The sequence below is a fragment of the Phalacrocorax aristotelis genome, chromosome 17 (genome assembly GCF_949628215.1).
Source record: "Phalacrocorax aristotelis chromosome 17, bGulAri2.1, whole genome shotgun sequence".
NCBI lineage: Eukaryota > Metazoa > Chordata > Aves > Suliformes > Phalacrocoracidae > Phalacrocorax > Phalacrocorax aristotelis.
Window position 1 is genome coordinate 6,375,291 of NC_134292.1, and position 22,041 is coordinate 6,397,331.

General features: G+C 42.5%; 1 protein-coding gene across 4 annotated transcripts; it reads left to right on the forward strand.

Moving 5' to 3' along the window:
- The first annotated feature begins 995 nt into the window (after positions 1 to 995).
- On the forward strand, positions 996 to 21,395 carry ODF2 (outer dense fiber of sperm tails 2). Of its 4 annotated transcripts, none has more exons than XM_075112583.1 (21): positions 1,034 to 1,204; positions 2,743 to 2,827; positions 3,520 to 3,673; positions 5,055 to 5,180; positions 5,811 to 5,981; positions 7,498 to 7,664; positions 8,740 to 8,869; positions 9,159 to 9,290; positions 10,096 to 10,170; positions 11,173 to 11,244; positions 11,840 to 11,956; positions 12,816 to 13,001; positions 13,804 to 13,913; positions 14,622 to 14,757; positions 15,442 to 15,552; positions 16,212 to 16,316; positions 16,890 to 17,048; positions 17,935 to 18,035; positions 18,583 to 18,745; positions 19,104 to 19,229; positions 19,989 to 21,395. In XM_075112583.1, exons 3-21 carry the CDS (start codon positions 3,566 to 3,568, stop codon positions 20,160 to 20,162), a joined length of 2,469 nt encoding a protein of 822 aa, XP_074968684.1. In that variant the 5' UTR covers positions 1,034 to 1,204; positions 2,743 to 2,827; positions 3,520 to 3,565; the 3' UTR covers positions 20,163 to 21,395. The 4 variants fall into 4 exon arrangements, with proteins under 4 accessions (XP_074968681.1, XP_074968685.1, XP_074968684.1 ...); XM_075112581.1 differs by lacking the exon at positions 1,034 to 1,204 and adding an exon at positions 4,715 to 4,790; XM_075112580.1 differs by lacking the exon at positions 3,520 to 3,673 and having other exon boundaries at positions 996 to 1,204.
- Positions 21,396 to 22,041: the final 646 nt, after the last annotated feature.

Genomic DNA, 22,041 nt, shown 5'->3' on the forward strand with positions numbered 1-22,041 from the left:
ATCCTCTGTGCAGCCTGAGGCTTCAGTTTCCTTAATTGTCAACTTCTAGAATCGTTAAGGTTGGAAAAGACCTCTGAGATCATCAAGTCCAACTGTCAGCCCAACACCCCCAGGCCTCCTTATCCATGTCCCCAAGTGCCACGTCTACACGTTTTTTGAGCACCTCCAGGGCTGATGACTCCGCCACCTCTCTGGGCAGCCTGTTCCGATGCCTCACTGCTCTTCAGTAAAAAAACTTTCCCTCATACCCAGTGTAAACCTCCCCTGATGTAGCTTGAGGCCATTTCCTCTTGTCCTTAAACAGAACTTCAAACAAGTTATGTTTCCCCAAAAGAAAGGGCAAGTTTCAGGGAAGCTGTTTTGTTGAGATATTCCAGGTGCAGCCCAAGTCAGACTGTAGCACAAGCTGCTGGGATGGTGTGGGTCCTGGTGGGGGCACCTTTATCGGGTATAACAACAACAGTTGTGGCAGAGGGGATGATTTTTCCCAAGTTACAAATTCAGTTATTGGACATTGAGGGGAGAAAGAGAATGTTTGCAGTAAAGACAACTGTATGTATTTGTTAAAGCGAATACAAAACACATACAAAACTATGTGTTTGCTAAAGCAGTTCTGTGCTGACACTTGTGTTCCACGGTATCAAAACACCAATGTTCAAGCAGGTAATGTTTTAAAGAAAGAATGTTGAACATTCGTAGAGAGGAGGTTGAAGGAGCCCTTTATGATAACTTAGAACATCCCTCTGTGTAAACCCGAGATGGAAGACAAGCGTTTCACAGCTGCCTGAGCCAGCACACGTTCCATGAGGATCCGAAACGCCGTCAGAGACGCCACTTCTCTTGTCGCCGACCGCCCCACCGCCGCCTGGGTCACCTCGCCCGGAGAGGGCACGGCCGGGCTCCCTCCGGGCCGCTTCGCGTCACTATGACGACGGGGCCCGTTGCGGGGCGGAGCCTTGTGACGCGTCCGGCGGCAGGGCTCGCGTCACGAGAAGGGTTTGAATCGCCCAATGGGGGAGCCGCGGGCGGCGGCGCGGCGGCGGTCCCGGAAGTGCGGCGGCACCTCCTGCCCCCGGTGCGGCCTCCCGCTGCCCCCCTCGTCCCGGCCACCGGCCCTGCATGGCACCGGCAGCGCCTCCCGCCGCCTCCCTGCCGCCGGCGAAGACCTGCTGAGGCGGCCGCGGCCCCCGCGCGGCCCTTCGCGGTGAGGGGGCCGGGGAGGGCGCGGGTGTCCGAGCTCCCGGCAGTAATTCCTTCGGCTCCTTCCCCGCCGCGTCCGTACTGAGGCGTACCTCCCGCCTCGGGGCGGTTCTTCCCGCTGCGGGGGAGAGCGGGAACCATCGGGAGACTTTAAATATGAAATGGAAAGCGTGCTCGGTACCGGCGTTGGGAGGGAGGGGCTGCTGGGGGGTGGTGCCAGCCCTGGCGGGGTGTAAAACCCTGCCCTGAGCTCAGGGCTGACCCCAGACCAGGTCCCTGCCAGCCGGAGGGAGCCACAGGTCCTCTGAAAAGCCGCGGGAGAAGTTAAACTTCTCACGTGGACCTTGTTGCTAGGGGAAGCTGGGTGGCAGCGTTTGGGTTTCGCCTGGAGAGGTTCAAAAGCCCTGTGTATCTTCTCAGTGCAAACATTTGGGCCTGGGGAGGGTTTAACCCTTGGGAAGAAGAGGATTAAAAGGCCCAGTGGTGTTTGGAGTGGTTCACAGCTAGAATCTGGGGTATCCTGTACCTTCAGAGAGCTGTTGCTTCCTGATTAAGGAAAGTACTACTATGTCTTTCCCTCTGTAATTTTCATAAATTTGATATGCTATACAGGTGTGTTTTGTCTTAAAAGCATACTGCTTAAAACTGGATGCAGTACTATTAGTTTTATATTTTACAGTAGGTTATTACATGAACCTTGTCAAGCTGAGAGATTAATCAATGAGCTATAAAGAGTGATCTGGCAGAAGTATTGTACAAAATCCTGCCCTACTGCATTATAAGTAGCGCTTTACTTGTAACACTTGTTCTTAACATAGTGAATTGTGAAGGCATGTTACCACAAGGTTAGCTAACTAAACCTGATATATCATCACTTCATCACCCCTGGATAGTCTTTAGACCTTTGGGGATCCCTCCTCCCTCACTTTAATTTCTTCAAGTCCCCCAGGTACCACCAGGCGAGAAGCTGCTCATACTGTAGCTGACTCCAGGGTCTGTGTGTGCTACTGGTTAGCCAGCCAGCACACAGGGATCTGCTGGGCAGGCAGTCACAACACGAGTCTGTGGGCTGCTGGGTTTCCTTCAGTGTGAGCACTAATTTGGATGCATCTCTTCAGCCTGCAAGACTGTATAAACCTAGAATTTTACGGAATTTGTTGATGATGGCAGAATTTAGGGAGGGTGTGGGGCTTGGGAGGGGATGTGCAGGTACCCTGGAACTGTTCAAACCTCATTTCCTCATGGAACTGGTTAAAAATTGCGGTTAGAACTTAAAGGTTTGTAACTGAGTAAGGCCGTCGTATAATTGTACAAAACATCTCCATTGTTTAAACCAACTTCTATCATTGACATGTAGGGAATTATGATCTTGGTCCTTCATCCCATGGTTTTCAGAGGAAGCCAGGACCCACCAACTTTTGTTGTTTGGGTTCATACATTTGATGTGTTTGAGCCTGTGTGTTGCCTCAAATCAAAAGGAAGACGATGTTAAGAAATTGGCACCTTTTCTTATTAGTGATCCCCTTATTATTTCTGTTTTAGGTGTCCCTCATCCATCAATGATGAAGTGACTTCAGTCACTGCACAGAGCACACTGTCCAGAAGAGATAAAATCTTGAGAATAACTGTAAGTAATTTTACCTAGACTGACAAAAACCTTTCTGCTGGAATCAGAGTAGTGTTACTGGTGGATTTTTGTAAGGTTTGCAATTGCATTATACCATTACCTCGACTGAAGCATCAAGCTCAAAGGTGATGACTTTAACCTTGCATATCTAGGCTTTTCTGTGTTGTGTTAGATACTGGTTAAGGTTATGCTTTTTTCTTAATATTAAAGAAATGCTGTGATCCAAAAGCTTTTAAGCATTTGTTTAACTTCAAAAAGACAAAGTTAAGCATATATGAAAGAGTTTACAGGTTCAGTGTTCTAGGATGGAAGGATCTAATGGTTTCTATTGGTTTTTCTTAACTGTACTGTTAAATTAATGCTCCTCTTTTCCCCGCTTCAAACTTCTATTCAAATTGTGTTGGTGACTGGAACCCTTGATCTGCTCACTTGCTCTGACTTTGGACTTCAATGACTCTTACAGACACCTGCTATCAACCCAACTGCAATTGGTCTTTTATTGCCACGTTAAAAGCAGAAAATACCAGAAGCAGAGAAATTATTTGTATTAATCCTAGCTTATACAGCAAAATAAGGTGCAGTTCAAAATGGCAGATACTTCTGAAAGGCAGCTGAAGCTTTAACCAAGGCTGGCCATTGTTGCTCTCCGACACAGAGGGAAATGTTGTTATTTCCAGTTTCCTTATTCACAGGTTTCCTTTCACTGTATTGCCCTTTCCCATCTGTGGGAGAAGAGCCATGAAGAACCGTTCCTCATCTCCCCCTTTGCACGTCCATGTGGATGAAAACACCCCTGTCCATGTCCATATTAAAAAGGGTCAGAAAACCACACCTGCAAAATGCCAGGTAGGAGTGTGTAGCTGGGTGCTTGTGAGGGCTACAAAGAGGAAGGTGAACAGTCCTAAAAGCACCATGAAATCTCTGAGGTCTGTTTTACTGTTGTATTAAAACTGTAAGACTTGAATTCATGTTCAGAGGTGAACTTTAAGTAACACATTTTCTATATATAAGATGATTTAAGTATGATATAGAATATATAGTTGCTTTTCATGTTCAGGTGTGTGATTGTGAGGAGTGTTGCTTCCAATATCATGTGGTTTGGGGGAAACTTTTTTTTCCTTTCCCGGATTTATGTCATAATAATGCTTTTTTTCTTTGGCCTCATCCCTATTTTTGTAGGAAAGTTTCGGGGAAAGGTAATATCTAGGCGTTTAAAATTCCATCTTGATTGTATTAAAATAAATGTGTTTAGAAAAAGAGAGCCTGGTTTCAAACCATCTTCTGTCATTAAGCACTTTCTCGGTCTGCTGAGCTATGCTGCAAAGAGGATCTCTTCATAGCCTTGCCTGCAGTAGCTAGAAGCCAGTCCTGAAGTTGGGTTTCTAACTATCTCATGTCCTCTTTTGTAGTTCAATGTTTATATAAAGTTGCTCTCAAAAGCTGATGGAAGTTGCTGGCTCATTCTTCCTTATGTGCAGGCATCCTGTTCCAAGTCCTCTATTAATTTTGTGTTTGTCGCTAATGGCAAATATAACGGGGTAAGGCCTGTCAATGAAATAAATTACTCCTATTAATTAATTGCCTGTAGGGAATATTTGGAATATCTGGTATTTCTCTAAGGTTAGAGTTGTGCAAAACCACTTTAACTTTGTTTTGCTTAGAGCACCTCGAGTTCAGTACAAATAAATGTGGATCTATTCATTGACTGCAAAGCAGGGAGAACACTTCAGGGGCTTTTCATGACCAATCACACTACACTGTTGTCAAATGATATAGCTGCCCTTCTGTGAGATGAATCTGGAATGGAGAAGGGATCTCCCAGGTAGTTCCTTCTTCACGTGAATGGGTTGTATTGCAGTATTTTTTTTTGTGTGTATCTCCATACAGGGAGACTTTCTTCCCTCCACCCCAATCTCCCACCCCTGGCCTGCTGGGTCAGCCTCTCATCACATCGCAAGTGCAGGTATCCCAGTGATACAACAGAGTTGCTTTGTGACAGGCACAAATGTACTACATCTAGCCATACTGTCAACTGAACGTGAAATAACCTTTCCTTCTGGCTGGTGACGGCCTCCTTTGACAGCTGCTGGCTTGTCCGATCTTATGTATCATGTGGAAGACTACATGATATTTTTGTATGAACAATCTTTCATTTGGTTTTGCAGCACTGGAAATTGTAAATGGTTCTTTAAAAGTCTGTGATTTATTTTATTCTCTCTTTCTTTAGCAAAAGCACAAACAGAAAATGAAAGGGGATACCATGAATGCGTGCCGAGCTGTCCGGGTGAAAACTAAGGCCCCCTGGATGCCCCCAGGCAAAACATCTGTCCGGGATTCCACCTGCAAATGGGAGGTATGACTGATTTTGCTCTTTAAAACAAACTTTCAAGTTTATCTGAGGTTGAAGAGAGCAGTTGTGTAGTGAGAGAGCTGGGCTGATCTGAAAGAAGGCTACTGTCACCTACCATCCATTTTAGGTGTCTTCTATAAATCTTTTTCACTTTTTAATATGGAGAAGTTGGAAATTAATTAGCAGCTTATGGCCATATCATGCCTTTCTGCCTCTAGAGGCCAGACAAATTTCCTTGGTAGGTTTACTAGTCCCCTTCAAAAGATCTCATCTGGAGGCACAGCAGGGGGCTGCTGTTCTTATTCTCTTCTGAAGCATGGAGCACTTGCGTAGTATTGTGTAATATTTTCTTTCTCATGGGTTGATAGTTTTGCCTTTGGTATTCCTTGGTCTTCCTAGATGAGAATATGAACTTCCTCTTTTTTTTTTTTTTTTCTTCTTTTTCTGTTCTAGTCTTTCTGCGTTCTTGACCTTTCCCTGATGGAAGTCAGAGAGCTGTTTACAAATGGTTTTTTCCTTACTAGCTTTATTGCAGTGGTGTGACCTAGTCTCTGTTTTTGGCAGAGTTAGGGTTAGAATATTGTTTATAACTTTATGCTAAGAAAATTAGGCCCTTTATTGCTTTTCTACCAGGGACCAACTCACCGCCTAGAAATCACACCTCCAGATTCAGAAAAAATGCTGTCAGTATTGCGCCTGAGTGACCTCTCTACAGATGAGGAGGATGCTGTTTACTGCAAAATGAACCAATATGAAAAGAAGATAGATAGCCTGATGAATGTGGTGGGAACGCTGAAGAACGAGGTGAGGAGACAGTGCAAAGACCTGCTGACTTGGTCTTAAAGCTCAGACAGCTTTGTAGTTGATCGTTTGGCAGGAGGAGGCTGGAGTCAAGTCTTGGTGCAGTGGAAGACTACCCAGGCAGTTGATTTTTTTTTTTTTTTTTTTTTTAAGCAAGCTAACCAATGTGAGTTGTTTAGAAGAGTTGAACTATCCTAGTGAGAAATTCACTAAGCCCTACTATGAAACATTTTAAAATATTATCCATTTAATAAGGTATTGCCGTGCTTCAGTTTCCAAATAATCTGGCTTCTGCCTAAGCCCAAAATCTGACAACTGGTCATTCCAAAAGGTGAAAAATACAATATGATGATGTTTTATTGTCAAAGAATCTACTTACTCAACAAGATTGTTTTTTCTGATTCTGTTTCAAAATGCGCAACCTAGTGATGTTGTGTTTTCCAGATAAATAGCCTCTTACGTACTTGATACCACCTAAAAAATGCGTAGGAGATATTCCCAGATTTCTTAAGATGCTCTATGGTGGGGCCAAACTGCATTTTTAACTTTAACACTGAGGGCAGCAAATATTGTATTCTTATGATTTTACTCAAAACTATGTGAAATTCAAATCAGTGAACAAGAATAGGATTTGAGTCATGTAAATTCTTATGTTAAATGTTTTCCATTATATTTATGCTACATAATTTAATGGCATTACTTGCATGATTATAGAACAAAGGTCCATTTTGATACTTTTAATAAGTTAATTGAATCTAAATGTTTGGTGGTGTCACTTAAATAAATCCGTGGTGTAAGACCACATTAATTTTGTTAGCTTTGGTTCTGTACAAGCCAGGGAATCTCCAGTGACCTTTTTGCTGCAAAAAGAAAGAAGTCTGGTACAGTAGCTCAACCCCGCCCCTACACTCTCTCTTCTTTCACACCTTTAACTGTTTGTAGAGCTCTTAACTGCCAAATGGGATGTACATGTCATTCATGAGGAGCAGTAGTCAGCTTCTGAGCCCCATTTAGCTCTTGAGTAGTCCATACACAACTCCAGTCACACTACCAGCAGTGACACTCAGCTGCCACAGAACATCCCGGGTAATCCAAAATGGGTGGATGGAAACAAAATGCCAGGGACTATTTAGGTTGGTTTCACACAGTTCCCTGGATCTCACAAAGCAATAGTGGAGCAATGGGAGCCATCTCCAGCGTGTGAACTTCTACCAGAGCTCCTTTCATGCTATGTTTGAGGTCTGTCTCATGGCTGATGACAATTATTGGTATGTGACTTAGAGCTGTGTCTCCCTGTGTGTGAGGGGGATGGGAGGTATTTCCAGGCAATAAGTGAATTATGTCCTTTGCGCATAGGAACAGCCTGGAAGGATCTAGGGGAAAAAAAAAAAAAAAAGCATGGTCCTTTGTTGTTCGGTGCAGCTGAATGAGTTTGGTTCACTGGTTTGAGATGTGGATTCTGTGTATGACTTTAAAAGCAGCTGGTTTGTCATAAGTTCTATTTAAATATTTTCATCAGGCCAAGCTGCACAAAAAAGAGGAACAGCAGCAAATGGCAAAGCGTCTCCTTGAGGAGCAGAAAGAAGAACTGAATGAGGTCACACAAGAGCTGGTAGAAACAGAACATGAGAATACGCTGCTCAGGCGCAATATTGAACGCATAAAGGAAGAGAAAGATCTGACTGTGTAAGAAACCTCCAGTTCTCCATTGTTACTGCAAGTACTGGTATTTACAGTGCACCTACCTCCTTTATTGCTAATGTTATTTGAGGTTGTAGTGTGTACCCTGGGTTGCAGTGCTGCTGAAGAACTGATGCTCTTGGATTTTTTTGTCACATTTTAGAAGGGGGACTTCAGATGGCAATAGCTACAGAGAAGGGCTCTAGGATGATTATTGGAATGGGGAAAAAATACTAGTCTGAGAGTGATGGGCTCATGGGGCCTACTGGAGGGTCATCCTAGCTCTGCAATTAATATTTTGAAGGTTAAGAGATGCTGTTTGAATTGTGATGACACTGGTAGAACAACAAATAAATAAACATGGAGCTGAACATCAAAAGAGAATTTTTGGCCTTTGTGAAAATCATATTGAGACAGGAGTGACAGCCCCTGAGAGGACTGAATCATGTTTTGGGTTTTTGGTTTTTTTGTTTTTTTTTTTTTTTCCTGACCTCAAAGGTCTCCAAGCCTGTTTTTGCATCTGCTTTGATTCTAAAGAATTTGGGAAGTTTGTATCTCCACGGGGACACTAATGTTTTAAAAGAGTTAGTTTTACTTTTTCCCTAAGAAAGATGACTTGGAAGTTAATACTGTATATACCTTTTTCAGGAAACTTTGTGAATACTTCTGAGATTACAAGCCCTGGCTAAAAACTTTGAGCTGTATATCACGGTGTGCTTTCCTGTTTCATGTTCAGCCATTTGGAGTCGTATTTCTCATGTGGCTTAAGTGCCCAGGAAAAGCACAGCATTGTGTTTTGGGTTTAATAGTGCGTGCAAGCTTTGGTATAAGTCCAATTTGTCCCCTCTAAATTTCTGTTTTATAGCTGTGGTACTAGCAAGCGCCTGGTATCTACTTACTGGCTTCTATCAGAACAAATTCCACGCTGAAGGAGAGTGAATCTTAAGTAGTGTTTGTTTAGAGCTTTTATCCTCTAATTGGAGGGTTTTCATGTGTTTTCACCCAATCAACTGTATATCAATGGTGTCTGGTACAGCTGTGAAAGCTTCTTACTTGTCTGATGGCTGAATTCTCATTATAGGCTACAGAAAAAGTACTTGCAGCATGAGAAGGAGTGTTTGATGTCCAAGCTGAGCGAGGCAGAAAGAGATGGAGCAGCAGCAGCCAGGCAGATCCATGCGCTGAAAAATACAATTGGGAAACTCAACATTGTATGTGTTGTCCTTTTTTCTTCTTGCCTTTACTACATTTTTTTGTTATATGACTGTCTTAAAAATGTGATGTTACAGTTGCTGATCCAGAAAAATATAAAGAAAAGTGGAGGGATTTAACACGCTTAAGATGTTTGCCAGTTTTGTTGGGAAGTGGGGTGTTTACTTGCAACATCCAGTCACCTTCTGCACACATGGTGCTGACTATTACACTGCTCATGCGTGTATCAGCTTCATACATTAACTCCACCTGAACAATTTTTGTTTGTTTGTTTTGTTTTTCCTCTAGGAGAAGCACATGAGCAGCTCAGACATAAACGCACTGACCAGACAAAAAGAGCTTCTGCTCCAGAAATTGAGCACCTTTGAAGAAACCAACCGGACACTGCGAGAACTTCTCAGAGAGCAGCAAAACCGGGAGGTGAGCAATGCTGTGTGTTGGAACTTGGCTGATTACAGGAGGCTATGTTGTCTTGTGGACCGAAAGGAAGTTTGGGAGCTTTTAACTCCTCTTTCTTTTTTTTCCCCTGACTCTGCAGTTGACCCTGCGTCATAAAAGATGAATAATTTTTTTTTATCCCTGCCTGCATCGTAGAGTAAGACTGACTTTTCTGCTCTGAGAATGTTAGAGCATCTAAGTCTTTGTATTAAAAGGCATAGGCACTATTGTGTTGCCAACTCTTTCTCATCTGGATACAGCTGTATCTGCTGACAGTTCTAGTCTGAAATGTTACTGCTACAGTTGTACTGGTTGAAGTCGGAGGACTAGATGTGGCCTTAGCTAATGGGAGCATAAGGATGTTCAGAAGTTTTTTTGTAGGCTGTAAGAGCAATAACAGAGAAATTATAAACAATTCTGTACTGCTTGTAAGAGTAGCTTATATTCCATTTGAGCAAAAGCAGGCCCAAATGGTAGCAGTTCTTTCAGCCACCAGTGAGACTGGATAAAAAGACTAAGTTCTTCACACATGGCTTTCCCTGAGTAGTGGGGAGAGTTTGGAAAGATCTTGAATTGCCATCGTGCTTTTCATTAGAACTTTTGACTGAGAAGTGGAAAAGCTTTCTGAGATGGGTGAGATATGTGAAATATTTAGCAAACTTGATGCTTCTGGGTATATTCTGAGAATTGCTGCTGCAACTGGAGGAAATGGTTGATTTCCTCAGTTCCATTTAAATCTGTATAATAGTGACTTTTTAGGTAACAATTTTTCTCACTTCTTTTGTAGAAGGATGCTCAGAAGGCGCTGGAGCGGCAAGGAACACTGCTGAAAAGGCTGGCTGACTTGGATGCAGAGAATGTGGTAAGCAAACCACAACCTCTCTGGGTTTTTTTTGTTGTTTGGTTTTTTTTGTCTTTAAATGATAAAGCACAGAGATCTAAAATGACAAGCTCTTCTTTGTCTTGTATTCAGCCATCAAGTCTTACACTAATCCCTTTTAGACCAATAAAAAAATAGTTTGGCTTTTGTGGTAATCAGAGCCATTACATTGCTCCTCTGGTTAAAAGCCTACATTTCAAGATGGATAGATTTTCATAGCCTTTGAAATAAGGGGGCTTAGCATGGGACTATCACAACTGAGACCTACATATAAAAGCATCATTATGATTTAGAGTATTCAGCTATAAAGGAGAAGTTAAACCTGTTCTATGTTTAGGCAAAAATGATTCTGCTTTCCTTTTCTTGTGGTACTGAATGTACAAAGCAAGAATTCTACTACATGTTTCTTTAAAAAGAGAACTCTGAGGGTGGGAGAAAAAAAAAATCTACTGCTAAAATACCCCTGACAGTCAGGATAAAATTCTTCAGTTTGGAAATCATCTTATTGTTTCTGTGTGTTTACCATTAGAGATAGAAAAGCACAAAAAGGGCAAGCTTTCTGTATCTGCTTCTGTCACTGAATGAGTGAGTGACCTGGTGTCAGTTTTTATTTATTTCCTTATATGTAAACTGGGAAAAGAGTTCTTACATTGCCAGAAGTTATAAAACTTGCTGTGAGACATAGGTAATGCCTTTTTTTTTTTTTCTTTTTTTTTTGTCTGTGGAGTGTTATACTTGTCAGATCCTCATTCTTGACTGGGCATCCTATGCACTGTTACACAAATGTATGTGTATCCCTTTTGCTTTCTGCTTGAGGAGAATGCAGCCTGTTTTTCTGGGGCTGAGGATGCTGTTGCTGTGGATACCAGACAGAGTGCTGTGGATCTGAGGTTCTCAGGAGGGAGGCAGTTAGACATCTTTCCCTCCACCTGCCAACCTAAATGTGTTTGTGACTTAACGTGTGAGTGGTGTTTGTTTTCCCAGCAACTTCAGATGAGGCTTCAGGAGAAAGAAAAACAAGTGGACAATCTTACCATTCAGATACAAGCAGAAAAGGTAGTTTCCTTTTTCTGTTTTGCCCTCCCTGCTCCACCTTTGTGTTCTGTAGAACCACAGATAGATCAATATATGGGTTTGTACTTGTGGACGATTAACTTTTGAAGGGATCGGATGACTGGCTTGCTGTCTAGTTATAAAACTAGACAGTCAACTACCTATTCCCACACAGTTGTGGATTCAATTTTCTGCTAATAAAGCATGCATCACAAAGATGAATAGGTAGTATTGTCTTTGCTTGGCCTTATCACTGAATTGCCTTTCTATTTAAGATCCTCTCAGTTCCTGATGTCAAATTCCAGTCTATTCCTTTGTTTAGGAAGTAAAAAACGAATGTAGTGGAAGAGATCAGATATGAAGGATGTTTTGTCCTAGAACAAATCTTTCAGGCCATTCACATCTGATGTAAAATAAATGGCTACTCATTTGTTGCCCATTTTGTTGGAGTAGAGGACCTGTGATGGTCTATCTGAGGAAGGTGGAGGTGGCTGGGGATAGTGTCAGATTTCTTTGCTGAACGGTTACATATTAGAAAGTGTTCCTTCTAGTAGCTTGTTGAGGAAAAAGGTGTGTGTCTTGTTTGCTTCTTATTTAGGACCAGGCAAAGACAGCATGTGAACTCTCCAAATCTCTGGAGGCTGTGAGAGGCCATTTACAAGCACAGCTGCGAAATAAAGAAGCTGAGAACAACCGTCTGAGTGTGCAGATACGGGTATATTTTCAGTGGTCCCTGGGGATTGTGTCTTCCTCTACTCTTATGAACTGAATTGACTGACAGGGGAAGCAGCACTCACCAACTGTTCTTCTACTATGTCCGGTAGCCTGAAATATTGGCTAGTGATGTTTACACCACTAACACACCCCATGAAAAAGATTTTCATTTCTAATGCATGAAGCAAAATCAGAGCCTTCAGGTCTATGAGTATTTATTAAACTTTTTTTCCTAAGTTAATTACTACATAATTATTTAAGAGATGGCTTTGGTTTAGTCAAGTATTAAGACAGATCATATACTACTAAATTTGTTTTCTGGGAAAAATGCTGTGCCATGAGTACATATATTTGATCACACTCATGCATGCTTTCTACAGTATTAATGGGTTTATCTTGATCAAAGTCTTATGTATAACTGTTGATGTTGTGATGATGTTATGGTGAACACTGTGTTAATGGTTTAGAGGAGCTTTAATTCTATTAGGGTATGTAGCTGCATAAAAGCAACATTATTATATGTGAGTATTTAAATTAATGAAGAGAATGTTCTTGGGTAGATCAAAAGACTGGTAGACCAGTATTTATCTTAGTCAGGACAGGAAATCAGTATTCTAGAGCAGCAGCTTATGAAAGAAGAAAATAAGACTTTTGGAAGGAAAAGATGACATGTCATGCTGCCATGTTTGTCAGCATTAGGTCAGGACTGTGCAGGTGAAACATGACTGCAAGTACTTCCAGGCTGAAGGTTGGGGGTTTATGCCTAGCTCCCTCCACCATTTCTAGGAAATAAGTTATTGCTTAGGGTATGCAGGTTTAAGGACACTATTCCATGTGGTGTATTTTCTCCTCCACTGCAGAATCTGGAGCGCAGTGAAGCTCAGCATAAGGCAGAGGTGGAACATATCATGGAACAACTGAAAGAACTAAGGCAGAAGGCAGACCGTGATAAAGAGGCCCTAAAGAAAGCCATCCGTGCACAGAAAGAGCGGGCAGAGCGGAGTGAAGAGTATGCAGGACAACTGACTGTCCAGCTAGCAGAAAAGGTACTTGATAATACAGGAGGAGAGACCTCATTTCAGATCATGCATCTAAATCTTTGATTTCTGTTAGCAGCCCTGGGGAGAGACTCTGCTTTCAATTAATGAGATTTATTTCTGTCTTGATGCCTTGGCCCATTTATGCCAAGTTTAGAACAAATCCAGTTTTCTCAACTATCACTATATTCGCTGCATGTCCTTTAATTCAGGACATGCAGTAACTTAGATCATACTAAAGTATCAGATCTGATTTCTTACCTGGTTCTTTAGAACCATCTGAGGGTTGACAAAAGCCGACAAAATAAAGCCTGGTAGTTTTGGCTGAAAATTCTGAATGGAGTTGGTTGATAATTAAGCAACTAGTCAGAGCAGAAAAGTACAAAGGAAATTCCTGTTGAAAATTACTGAAGGATATAAAGAAAAAGCAGAAAAGTTAGGACTAAAACAAATCAGAAGGGAACATGGGTTTCACACTACTTAATTGGTTTCTTTTCTCCATTGTTTTTAGAATTCCAGGGACGAGAGCCACTAGTAGAATCTTAGCCATGCTTTATATTTGTCATAGTTCATCTGCCTTCAAAGAGGATTCTTCTTTTGCTGCTGCTATGTCTGTTGGCTGACAGTAGTGTTGGAGAACACCTCTCTGAAGGATCAGGAAGAATAAAAATAAATACTTGTCTTCAGTATTTTAAAAGTCTTAGTGAAGTCTCTGTGCATATCATGCTTACCCATATCAGTATCTCTGCATGTCTAGTGACATTTTTGTCACCCTTGCTTTTTAACTCATGTGTTTTCTTTCCTTTGATAGGACAGGTATGTTGCTGAGGCGCTGACAACTCTGGAGTCCTGGAGGAGTCGCTACAACAAAGTAGTAAAGGACAAGAGTGACCTCGAACTGGAAATTGTTACGCTGAACAGGTTAAAATAAAATTAGTGTGGAGAAACAAGCATGAGTGGGGATGAGTTCTAAGTTCAAGGGTAATTTAACTGAATTTAATTGAATAAGTTCATTAAATTGAATAATTTAATTGGATTGCTTGTAAATATCCCAGCAAAACCAGCACTGCCTAAGGGCTAGAGCAGAGTTTGGGGGGAGAGGGAGAGGGATGTGGCTTCTGCTGCTGACTTGCCACAGCAAAGACAGGATTTTTAAGGGTTTGCTGACCCTTAAAACTCTCTGTTCCTTTGCCATTTTGTAATGCTTTGAAAGATTAAGGTTATCTTTCTATTGAGGTCTGTCTGAGATGTTGAAATGGAAGGGAATAGAAGAGAGAGGCAGTATAGTTTCTGCCAATTTTGTTTTGAAGCTAAATAAACGTGTTGGAATCACTGCAATACAGTTGTTGCTGCTGGAAAGAATAGGTAGGTACGAGAGGAGAGAAGTACCTCTTCATCCTGTTTATCTTGGAGGCAATGCATTTAAGCTCCAGGGGGACAACTCAAGCTCATTTTCGTCACGCTAAGAAGACTGACGTAGTAGAACAGTGCAACAGATAGGTGTGCATACATGACTGATGGAGGAAGATTAAAGGATAGGGAAAAGCCATGTTTCTGAAGCAATTTTCAAAGGTTAGGAGTCTTATGCTTTCTTGTCACTTAAGGATTAATTTTCCTTCTGTATGGCAGCCGTGTTGCAGACTTGCTGGAACAGCAGACAGCCCTGGAGGACAAGATGCGGGAGGACAGAGAAGCTTTGGTGGATAAATTGCATCGACAGACTACAGAGACCACTTCTTTCAAAATGGAGAACGAAAGGCTAAAGGTCAGTTTTTCTAGGGATTTGAAGCTGAAATGCTAGGGGTAAAAAAAGAAGAAATTATAACAAGTTGCTTGGCCTCTGAGGACAGAGTTGAATTGCACCCATTGCTGCCGTTTAGTTTCAAACCAGTTCTACCGTAACCTGAGCATGACAGGGCAAGTATGCTGGGAAGAGACATAAAGAAAGTGAGTGAACGTTCTAGGAGGATGGGGTTTCTTGCATGTTTTGACTAGCCGTATTTACAATCCAAGATGCGTTTCTTCTAGCTGGGATCTCACATCTTGTCTTTACATCTTCATGCTGCTTGCCAGAGAACAAACAACTGTAGCTCGCACAGACAATGGTAATCTCCAGAATAAAAAAAAAAAATGGCTGGCATATTTCTCTGTCATCTCTCACCACTGGTGATCTTGTAGGTGACTTACATGTCTTCTTGGAAAGCTAGGCATTGATCCAAAAAAGGAGTGGCCCCAATCCAGGTAGCACAGCTCATTCAGGCAAATGGAAAGTTTGCACGTCCATCACAAACCTCTGTGCTCTGCTGGTGTAAATTTGGCAATCCACTGAAGTCCGGAAAGTTTTGCCAACTTACACTGACAAAAGTCTTTTTCCTTATTCTAGACAATGTTAGACAGCTCGTGAGGCAGTTACTTCCAAGCGCCCAAGGGAAGATGTTTTCTTTTTCAGGCTAGTGTGGTTCCAATGGAGGAAAAGCTGAACCAAGCACAGATGGAAATGCAGCAGCTCAAGAGCTCTGTCAGGAACTATGAAGGGTTGATTGAAACCTATAAGTCACAGGTAGGCATCTTATCAAAACCTTCAGCCCTTGAACAAACATGTTTTCTCCCTTCACTGGCGTGCCTTACTCTGTACTGCTGTAACTCTTTGCTTGCTCTTTGAGGATGTTGCAGTTTCACATGGTTTTGGTTCTTTTGTCTTTATTAGCCTTACTTTTTCTCAAATGGCAGCATCCAGACTGCCACGTGCTGTATGCCAAAGTGTGGAAGACTTGCCTTCCTCACAGTGTGCTGATAACTTGGTCATTAGGAGGAGCTGACTCCCACTGCAGAGATCTTGATTAATGGAAAACAAAAGACTGGTTTTAATTGTTTCGCTTTTCTCTGGTCCTTTTCAAAAGGTAAAGGAAAATAGTGAGATGCTTTCTGCTGTCTTTTAGTGTGACAAGTATGGTTCCTTGGCTGCTTTTTTGAGGGGGATTTTGGATATTGTGGTAGTAGGAGGATAAGGCAAGAGGGGAGAACACATGGTGGAAAGCCCAAATGATCCAGGTGGCAGAAGCAGAAAGTGAACTTCCAAATACAGTTCTGGAGTGGTGGTTAGTGTAGCAAGAAACTTGTTGCTGATCCTTGAACAGTTTTAGTTACTCCAAAGCATTGCACATTTGTTGGAAACTATATATAAACAGATAAAGTATGTGGGTTTTTTTTAATGTCCAGGTGTTGAAGACCCGAATGGAAGCAGATGATGTGGCAGCAAAACTGGAGAAGTGTGATAAAGAGAACAAGACACTAAAGGATGAAATGAACAAAGCAATTGAACTGGTAACTATTCCTCTAAAGACTTGATGATGTTGTAGACACTTGTGGATCTTAATGTTCTCAATGTGGTGAAAAATGGCTGTGAATAGGAAATAAAAGGCTTATGTTGAGTTTGCTTTTTCCATTAGTTTTTCTCAGGACTTGTTCATTCTGCAAAATTTGTTGAACATTTACCGGCTTCTTTTTGACTGTATGGCATTTTCCAGAGGTGTTTAAATAGCTTAGTGTGTCCTTTGCTGCAGAAATAGAGGTTTAGAACAGTGGGCTAGGTAGGTTACACCATTGCCTGATGTGGAACAGCTGTCCTCAAAAAAGAGCTTGTACTTCTAGTAAAATTGAGGCCCAGAATCCAAAATACTCACTCATTCTCACCCCGTCCATAGGGAATGCCAAATTCTAAGAGAAAGCCTTCTGGAGTAGGAGAAGACGTCAGGCTTTGAACTCCAATACTGGTCAGATATCCACACAGTGTCATCATGGTCGCAGAATAACAAAGCTTCATTGAAGTTGAGAAATTTTTTGGTCTTGACATTACAAACATTTGAAAGTTCCTCATGTTCTCTTCCTCGATTATAGGCACGTAAGCAGTTCCAGAGCCAGCTTGCTGAACTGGAAAAGCTGCCCGAGATCCTAAAGATCACAGAGACTCAGCTAGCAGAATGTCAGGACCAGCTTCAGAGTTACGAGAAGAAGAATGTGGACCTGTCTGTCATGATTGCAGATCTTCGTCAGCGGGTAAGGGACTGGCAGAAAGTACCTGCAGCACTGCAATCCGCAAGTCTGAAACCAAGATGAATTTCTAATCACAGGAAGGTTCAAACTTCATCTCTGTTCTCGTCTCTTTTTGAAAAGATTAAACGTGCACTGCAAAATAAAGGTGTGTGCCATGTCTTTGTGCAAGAAGTTAGCGGCGTAGCTAGTAACATTCCTTGCTATTTGAAAGGTTCTCATCCCTTGGTGCAGAACCCTACTGAGACTTGAATAGCAGCAGTGACAACACTTGCTAATGCCAACACTCACTTCTGTTACTTCCATCATCTTGTCAGCTTTCCCTCCGGTGGTTTTCTGCTGATAGTGCTGTCCCAACCTTGTTCTCTCACCCTGATTTCACGTTGTTTTCCCAGTCCCTGTTTTTTGCCCCCAGGAGGACTGTGTAGGTATTACAGGAAAATTACAGACAGGCATGACTTCTACAACCATGCCTCAGGACACCGCAAATGACCTCGCAGTCTGACTGCTTTACTCTGATTGGCTTGGAGTTATAAACCTTCCTGGAATTTCAGGCTCTAATGCCTTTGTGGGCTGCTGTCATGTATATGGCTGCCTTTAATGTGTCTGCTTCACTGTGCTTACAGGTGGCTGCTCTGCAGGCAAGCGTTTATGGACCTGGCTTTTCATTTGCAATATGGAAGAATTTTCTCATACCTTTCCAAACATTAACTGGAAGCACCAGCAAAATTAATGTTTAGTGCTTTGCTTTTCTATCCATTGTTCTTTTTCTGGGGCTCTCCAGAAATTAGGAATTGAGCATATTTCCTTCTGGAGAGCTGCATACGTTTTAGGTGGTTGGTCTTGTGTGTCATGACTACTTTGTAAAGTAATTACTTACTGTAATTTTTAGATTGAGCTCCAGGGGGACAAAATGGAGATGACGAGAGAGAGGTATCAGTCTGCCCAGGAGGAGAAAAAGCAGCTTACCTTGAAGGTGGAGGAGCTAGAAAGGTTAGAAATAATAGGCTCGCTTGTTCTCTTAACCTTCCATTTCCATCCTCTTCCCATTGTTTTTTTTTCAGGGGATTGAAACAGTTTCAGTCTTGTTCAAGTCCCCCATGCACCTCCAGGATTCTGTGCATTTGCTTATTCCACAAGGATCTCTAATCAGTTCCTGTCCACTGGAGAGTTATAGAGAGTTTTTGCAGCACCTGTTGTGAATGTTGTTAGAAAGGATGATGGCTTACACAGGAGAGGAACCAGCTCCTTGTCCAATCTAGCCTGGCAATTCTGAGGTTACTACATATTACATTATATTCCCAGACATTGTTACTAAAAGTTTATAAACATGGGTAAAAATGCAGGTAGGTGGATACTCTGTATGCCTTTCAATCTTTGAAATTTTGATTTGAGAAATGGAGAAGTGTTTCTTGGGGCTTTCACCTTTCAAGGGGGAATAGAATCTATTCCCTGACTAGTCAGGACCTGACAAAAAGGCAGACTGAAACACACTCAATCTAAAATGAATAGGTTTCCTTCCCTTATTGTCTTAACCTAGAAAACTAGAGACAACAAGCGCCCAGAACATAGAATTCCTTCAGGTCATAGCAAAACGTGAGGAGTCAATCCACCAGTGTCAGCTGCGGTTAGAGGAGAAGACCCGTGAATGTAGCTCCTTGGCACGTCAGTTGGAGATGGCCATTGAGGATGCCAAAAGACAAGTAAGTAATTTTTTTTGTTTATGAGTTCTCCCAAAACTATCCAGACTGTAAAAGCAGAACAATGAGAATGCTGGAAATACATCCTAAGCCTATGATCAAATTCATGAAAATCATCATGTTCAGTGAAATACAAATAGTAAAATGTGTTGGTACTGTTTGTCAGCACTTAAACCACTGAAAAACTGAACCCTGTGCTTCAGTTAGCAACAGAAGAGAGGAAAGCACAAGACTGAGCTGCTGCTTATCCATAAGAATGTGTCGAATTAAACTTTATAGGGCTTTTGTGGGCAACGGGGTAGGGAAAAATTATTCTTCCGTAGACAACCCTTTAATAAAGTTGTCGTTCTGTTACACATAGGTGGAACAAACCCGAGAACGAGCAATGTCTAGAGAGAGGGCAGCCCAGTCCAAGATGTTGGATTTGGAGACCCAGCTGAGTAGGAATAAAACAGAGCTGAACCAATTGCGTCGGAGCAAAGAGGATGTGAGTGACTTGCAAGGGATATTCTTGCTGTGCTGGTGGTGTCCTGGCAGCTACCGGAGTCCATAGACCAAGGTCCTGTGGGTTGCTGCAAAAGCCAAGCAGAGCTGGCCTGAATGTGACATCTGTTATGTGTGTCAATGACACGTGTGTGATATGACATGTCTGTTACATCTCTCGGTCAGGAATGCAGACTTATTTGCTGCTTACAGCAATGATCTGAATGAACTTTCTCTAAATTTACGTGTGTGTAGGAAAACAATCAGACCTTTCTTACGTTCAAATGAGATTTGCACCAGATATCACAGTTGAAGATTTCAGCTTCATTTACTGTGCTTGATTACCTGAGAGAGAATGCAGTTTCTCTTCTAGAAGAAATTCTAGAAGGAAGGGGAGTCTTTCATAATGTCCTATTTTACCATGCTTGTTTACTTGAGTTTTACTTGGAATTGGGTTGGCATGTGGATCAGGTCAAGTTGCTTTTCAGAAAAGAGTGTGTTTAATTCCCCATAAGTACAGCTAATCAGTTTTAAAAGCCCAACTGATTAGCTGCGTTGTCTCCTGTTTTTATCAGCGGGTTGCTGAATGGACTTGGAAATGAGCAGAACAAATTATAAATGTCATAGCACCATCTATGGTAATGTCATCTACTGCTGTGCTAATTCCTGCTGTCCTCAGCACTTTTGGGGAACAGTTTCAGTTTTACATGAATTGGATTAATATTGCTGTCTTTCAGCCTGTGTTTTGTGCTTCTTAATGTAGGCAGAGCGTCGATATGAAAGCCGCCTACAGGATCTAAAGGATCGGTTGGAGCAGTCGGAGAGCACCAACCGCAGCATGCAGAACTATGTCCAGTTCCTCAAGTCTTCCTATGCCAACGTTTTTGGAGAAAGTGCCTTGCTGGGCTCCCCGAGCCGCTCTCGTTCTTCTCCATGAGGACAATGCTCTCCCTGCACTTCTGCTTCTAAGCACAAAAGGAACCTAATTTCAAAGCCATATGTTATTTAGAAAATAAGTTGGTGTTTCAGGGTCACTGTCAAGAGACTTTTTCCTCTTTTCCTTGCAGCATGAGATGATAAAATGATGGTGGTGTATGTCCTAAGTGTAGGGTTTCAGCAATACCAGTTTGGTGTTGGAGGTTGGTGTTACACCATAAACTGTGCCCCAAACCCAGATGGTTTTGCATATGATGGAAAAGGTCCTTTACATCCTGTAAGGTCCTAATGGTTTCAGCTCTTAAAACCTCTGAGCAGTTTAAGCATGTTAATGTTTATAAGAGCTCTTTTCTTTTTCATGTATCTTTTTTCATACTGTTTTCTTGTTGAGGAGATCATGTGGGTTTTTTTTGTTTGTGGGTTGTTTTTTTTTAATTTTCTTTAAAACTGTTGAACATTGTATTGATACATTGGATGACAGGATGGTGGGACAGGGTCCACCCACCACAAGTGTGAAGCTGAAAATAACTTAAGTGCCTGGGCTCTGCACTTACAAGAGATTATGAACACTGTGGTTGTTCAGGAGATAAACAGTTTTATACCAGAAATAATGATTTGGGATTTTTTTTTTTACTTGATTCTTACATACTCTCTGATCCTCACGTTTTTTTTCTGAGTGTGATGCTAATGTTGCTTTACTCCTCTCACCCTGATTTCCTGATCCTGAATATCCCCAAGACTGAGCCAAAAACATCTGAATTCAAAGGAAAGATGGCAGTTTAACCTCAGTGGCCCTTCAGCTGGGTTCTTGGCACGAATGCCACATGAGTTTCACGGTGTGCATGAAATACTGACTTGGTCTTCAGCCAATTAAAGAGTGAGTATGGATACCCAACTTCTTCACTGAACCAGCCTGCATATTCTGGAAAATTAGGTCTTCGATGTGTTGAGTCCCTAAAACTCATGTGCTGTCTAGTGCCCTATTCTTTCCAGTAAATGGTTCTTATGGAGGCAAGAATAAACATTGTTTGTATTTTTATCTCTTTTAAGAAAAAGATCCTCTTATCCTGGTTATGTGCGATGTGGTCATTGGGCAGTATTTATCACAAAACTTTTTTAAGTTAATAATTTTTTGAGAGTTCTGTAATTTGTGTGTTTTAACACTTTAAAAAAATGCTAAAGGTGCTATGGTAAAACAAACAATAAACTACATTTTAATTTGTTGTGTTGGGGATTTCCTCTTCTGTGTGCTTTGTCTAGGGTCTTCTGGCCCTTATTTTGGACAAACAAGCAGAGGCAGGGCGGTTGGCGCCGGCAACTCCACCTTCCATGGGTGGTGGCCTCTCCCTGCCCCCGCCACCCAGGGGTAGATGCTGCAGTGTGGGCTGGCCTCCAGCCCTCCTGCCCACCCGGGGCTCCTTCACAAAAGCACATGAAATTGGGAAAAGCGGTGAAGCTGCGGTCACACCAACCCCAGGCAACGCCCCAGGCCTGGGGCAGAGGGGCTGGGAAGTGCCCAGCAGAGAAGGCCCTGGGGGTGCTGGCTGACAGCCGGCTGGGCATGAGCCAGCAGTGCCCAGGTGGCCAAGGAGGCCACCAGCCCCCGGGCTTGTGTCAGCACTGGTGTGGCCAGCAGGAGCCGGGCAGGGATGGGGCCCCTGTGCTCGGCACTGGGGAGGCTGCACCTCAAACCCTGTGTTCAGATTTGGGCCCCTTCGGACAAGAAGGCCCTTGAGGTGCTGGAGCATGTCCAGAGAAGGGCAATGGAGCTGGGGAAGGGTCTGGAGAGCAGGTCTGATGAGGAGAGGTTGAGGGAGCCGGGGGTGTTTAGTCTGGAAAAGAGGAGTCTGGGGGGAGACCTTATCGCTCTCTACAACTGC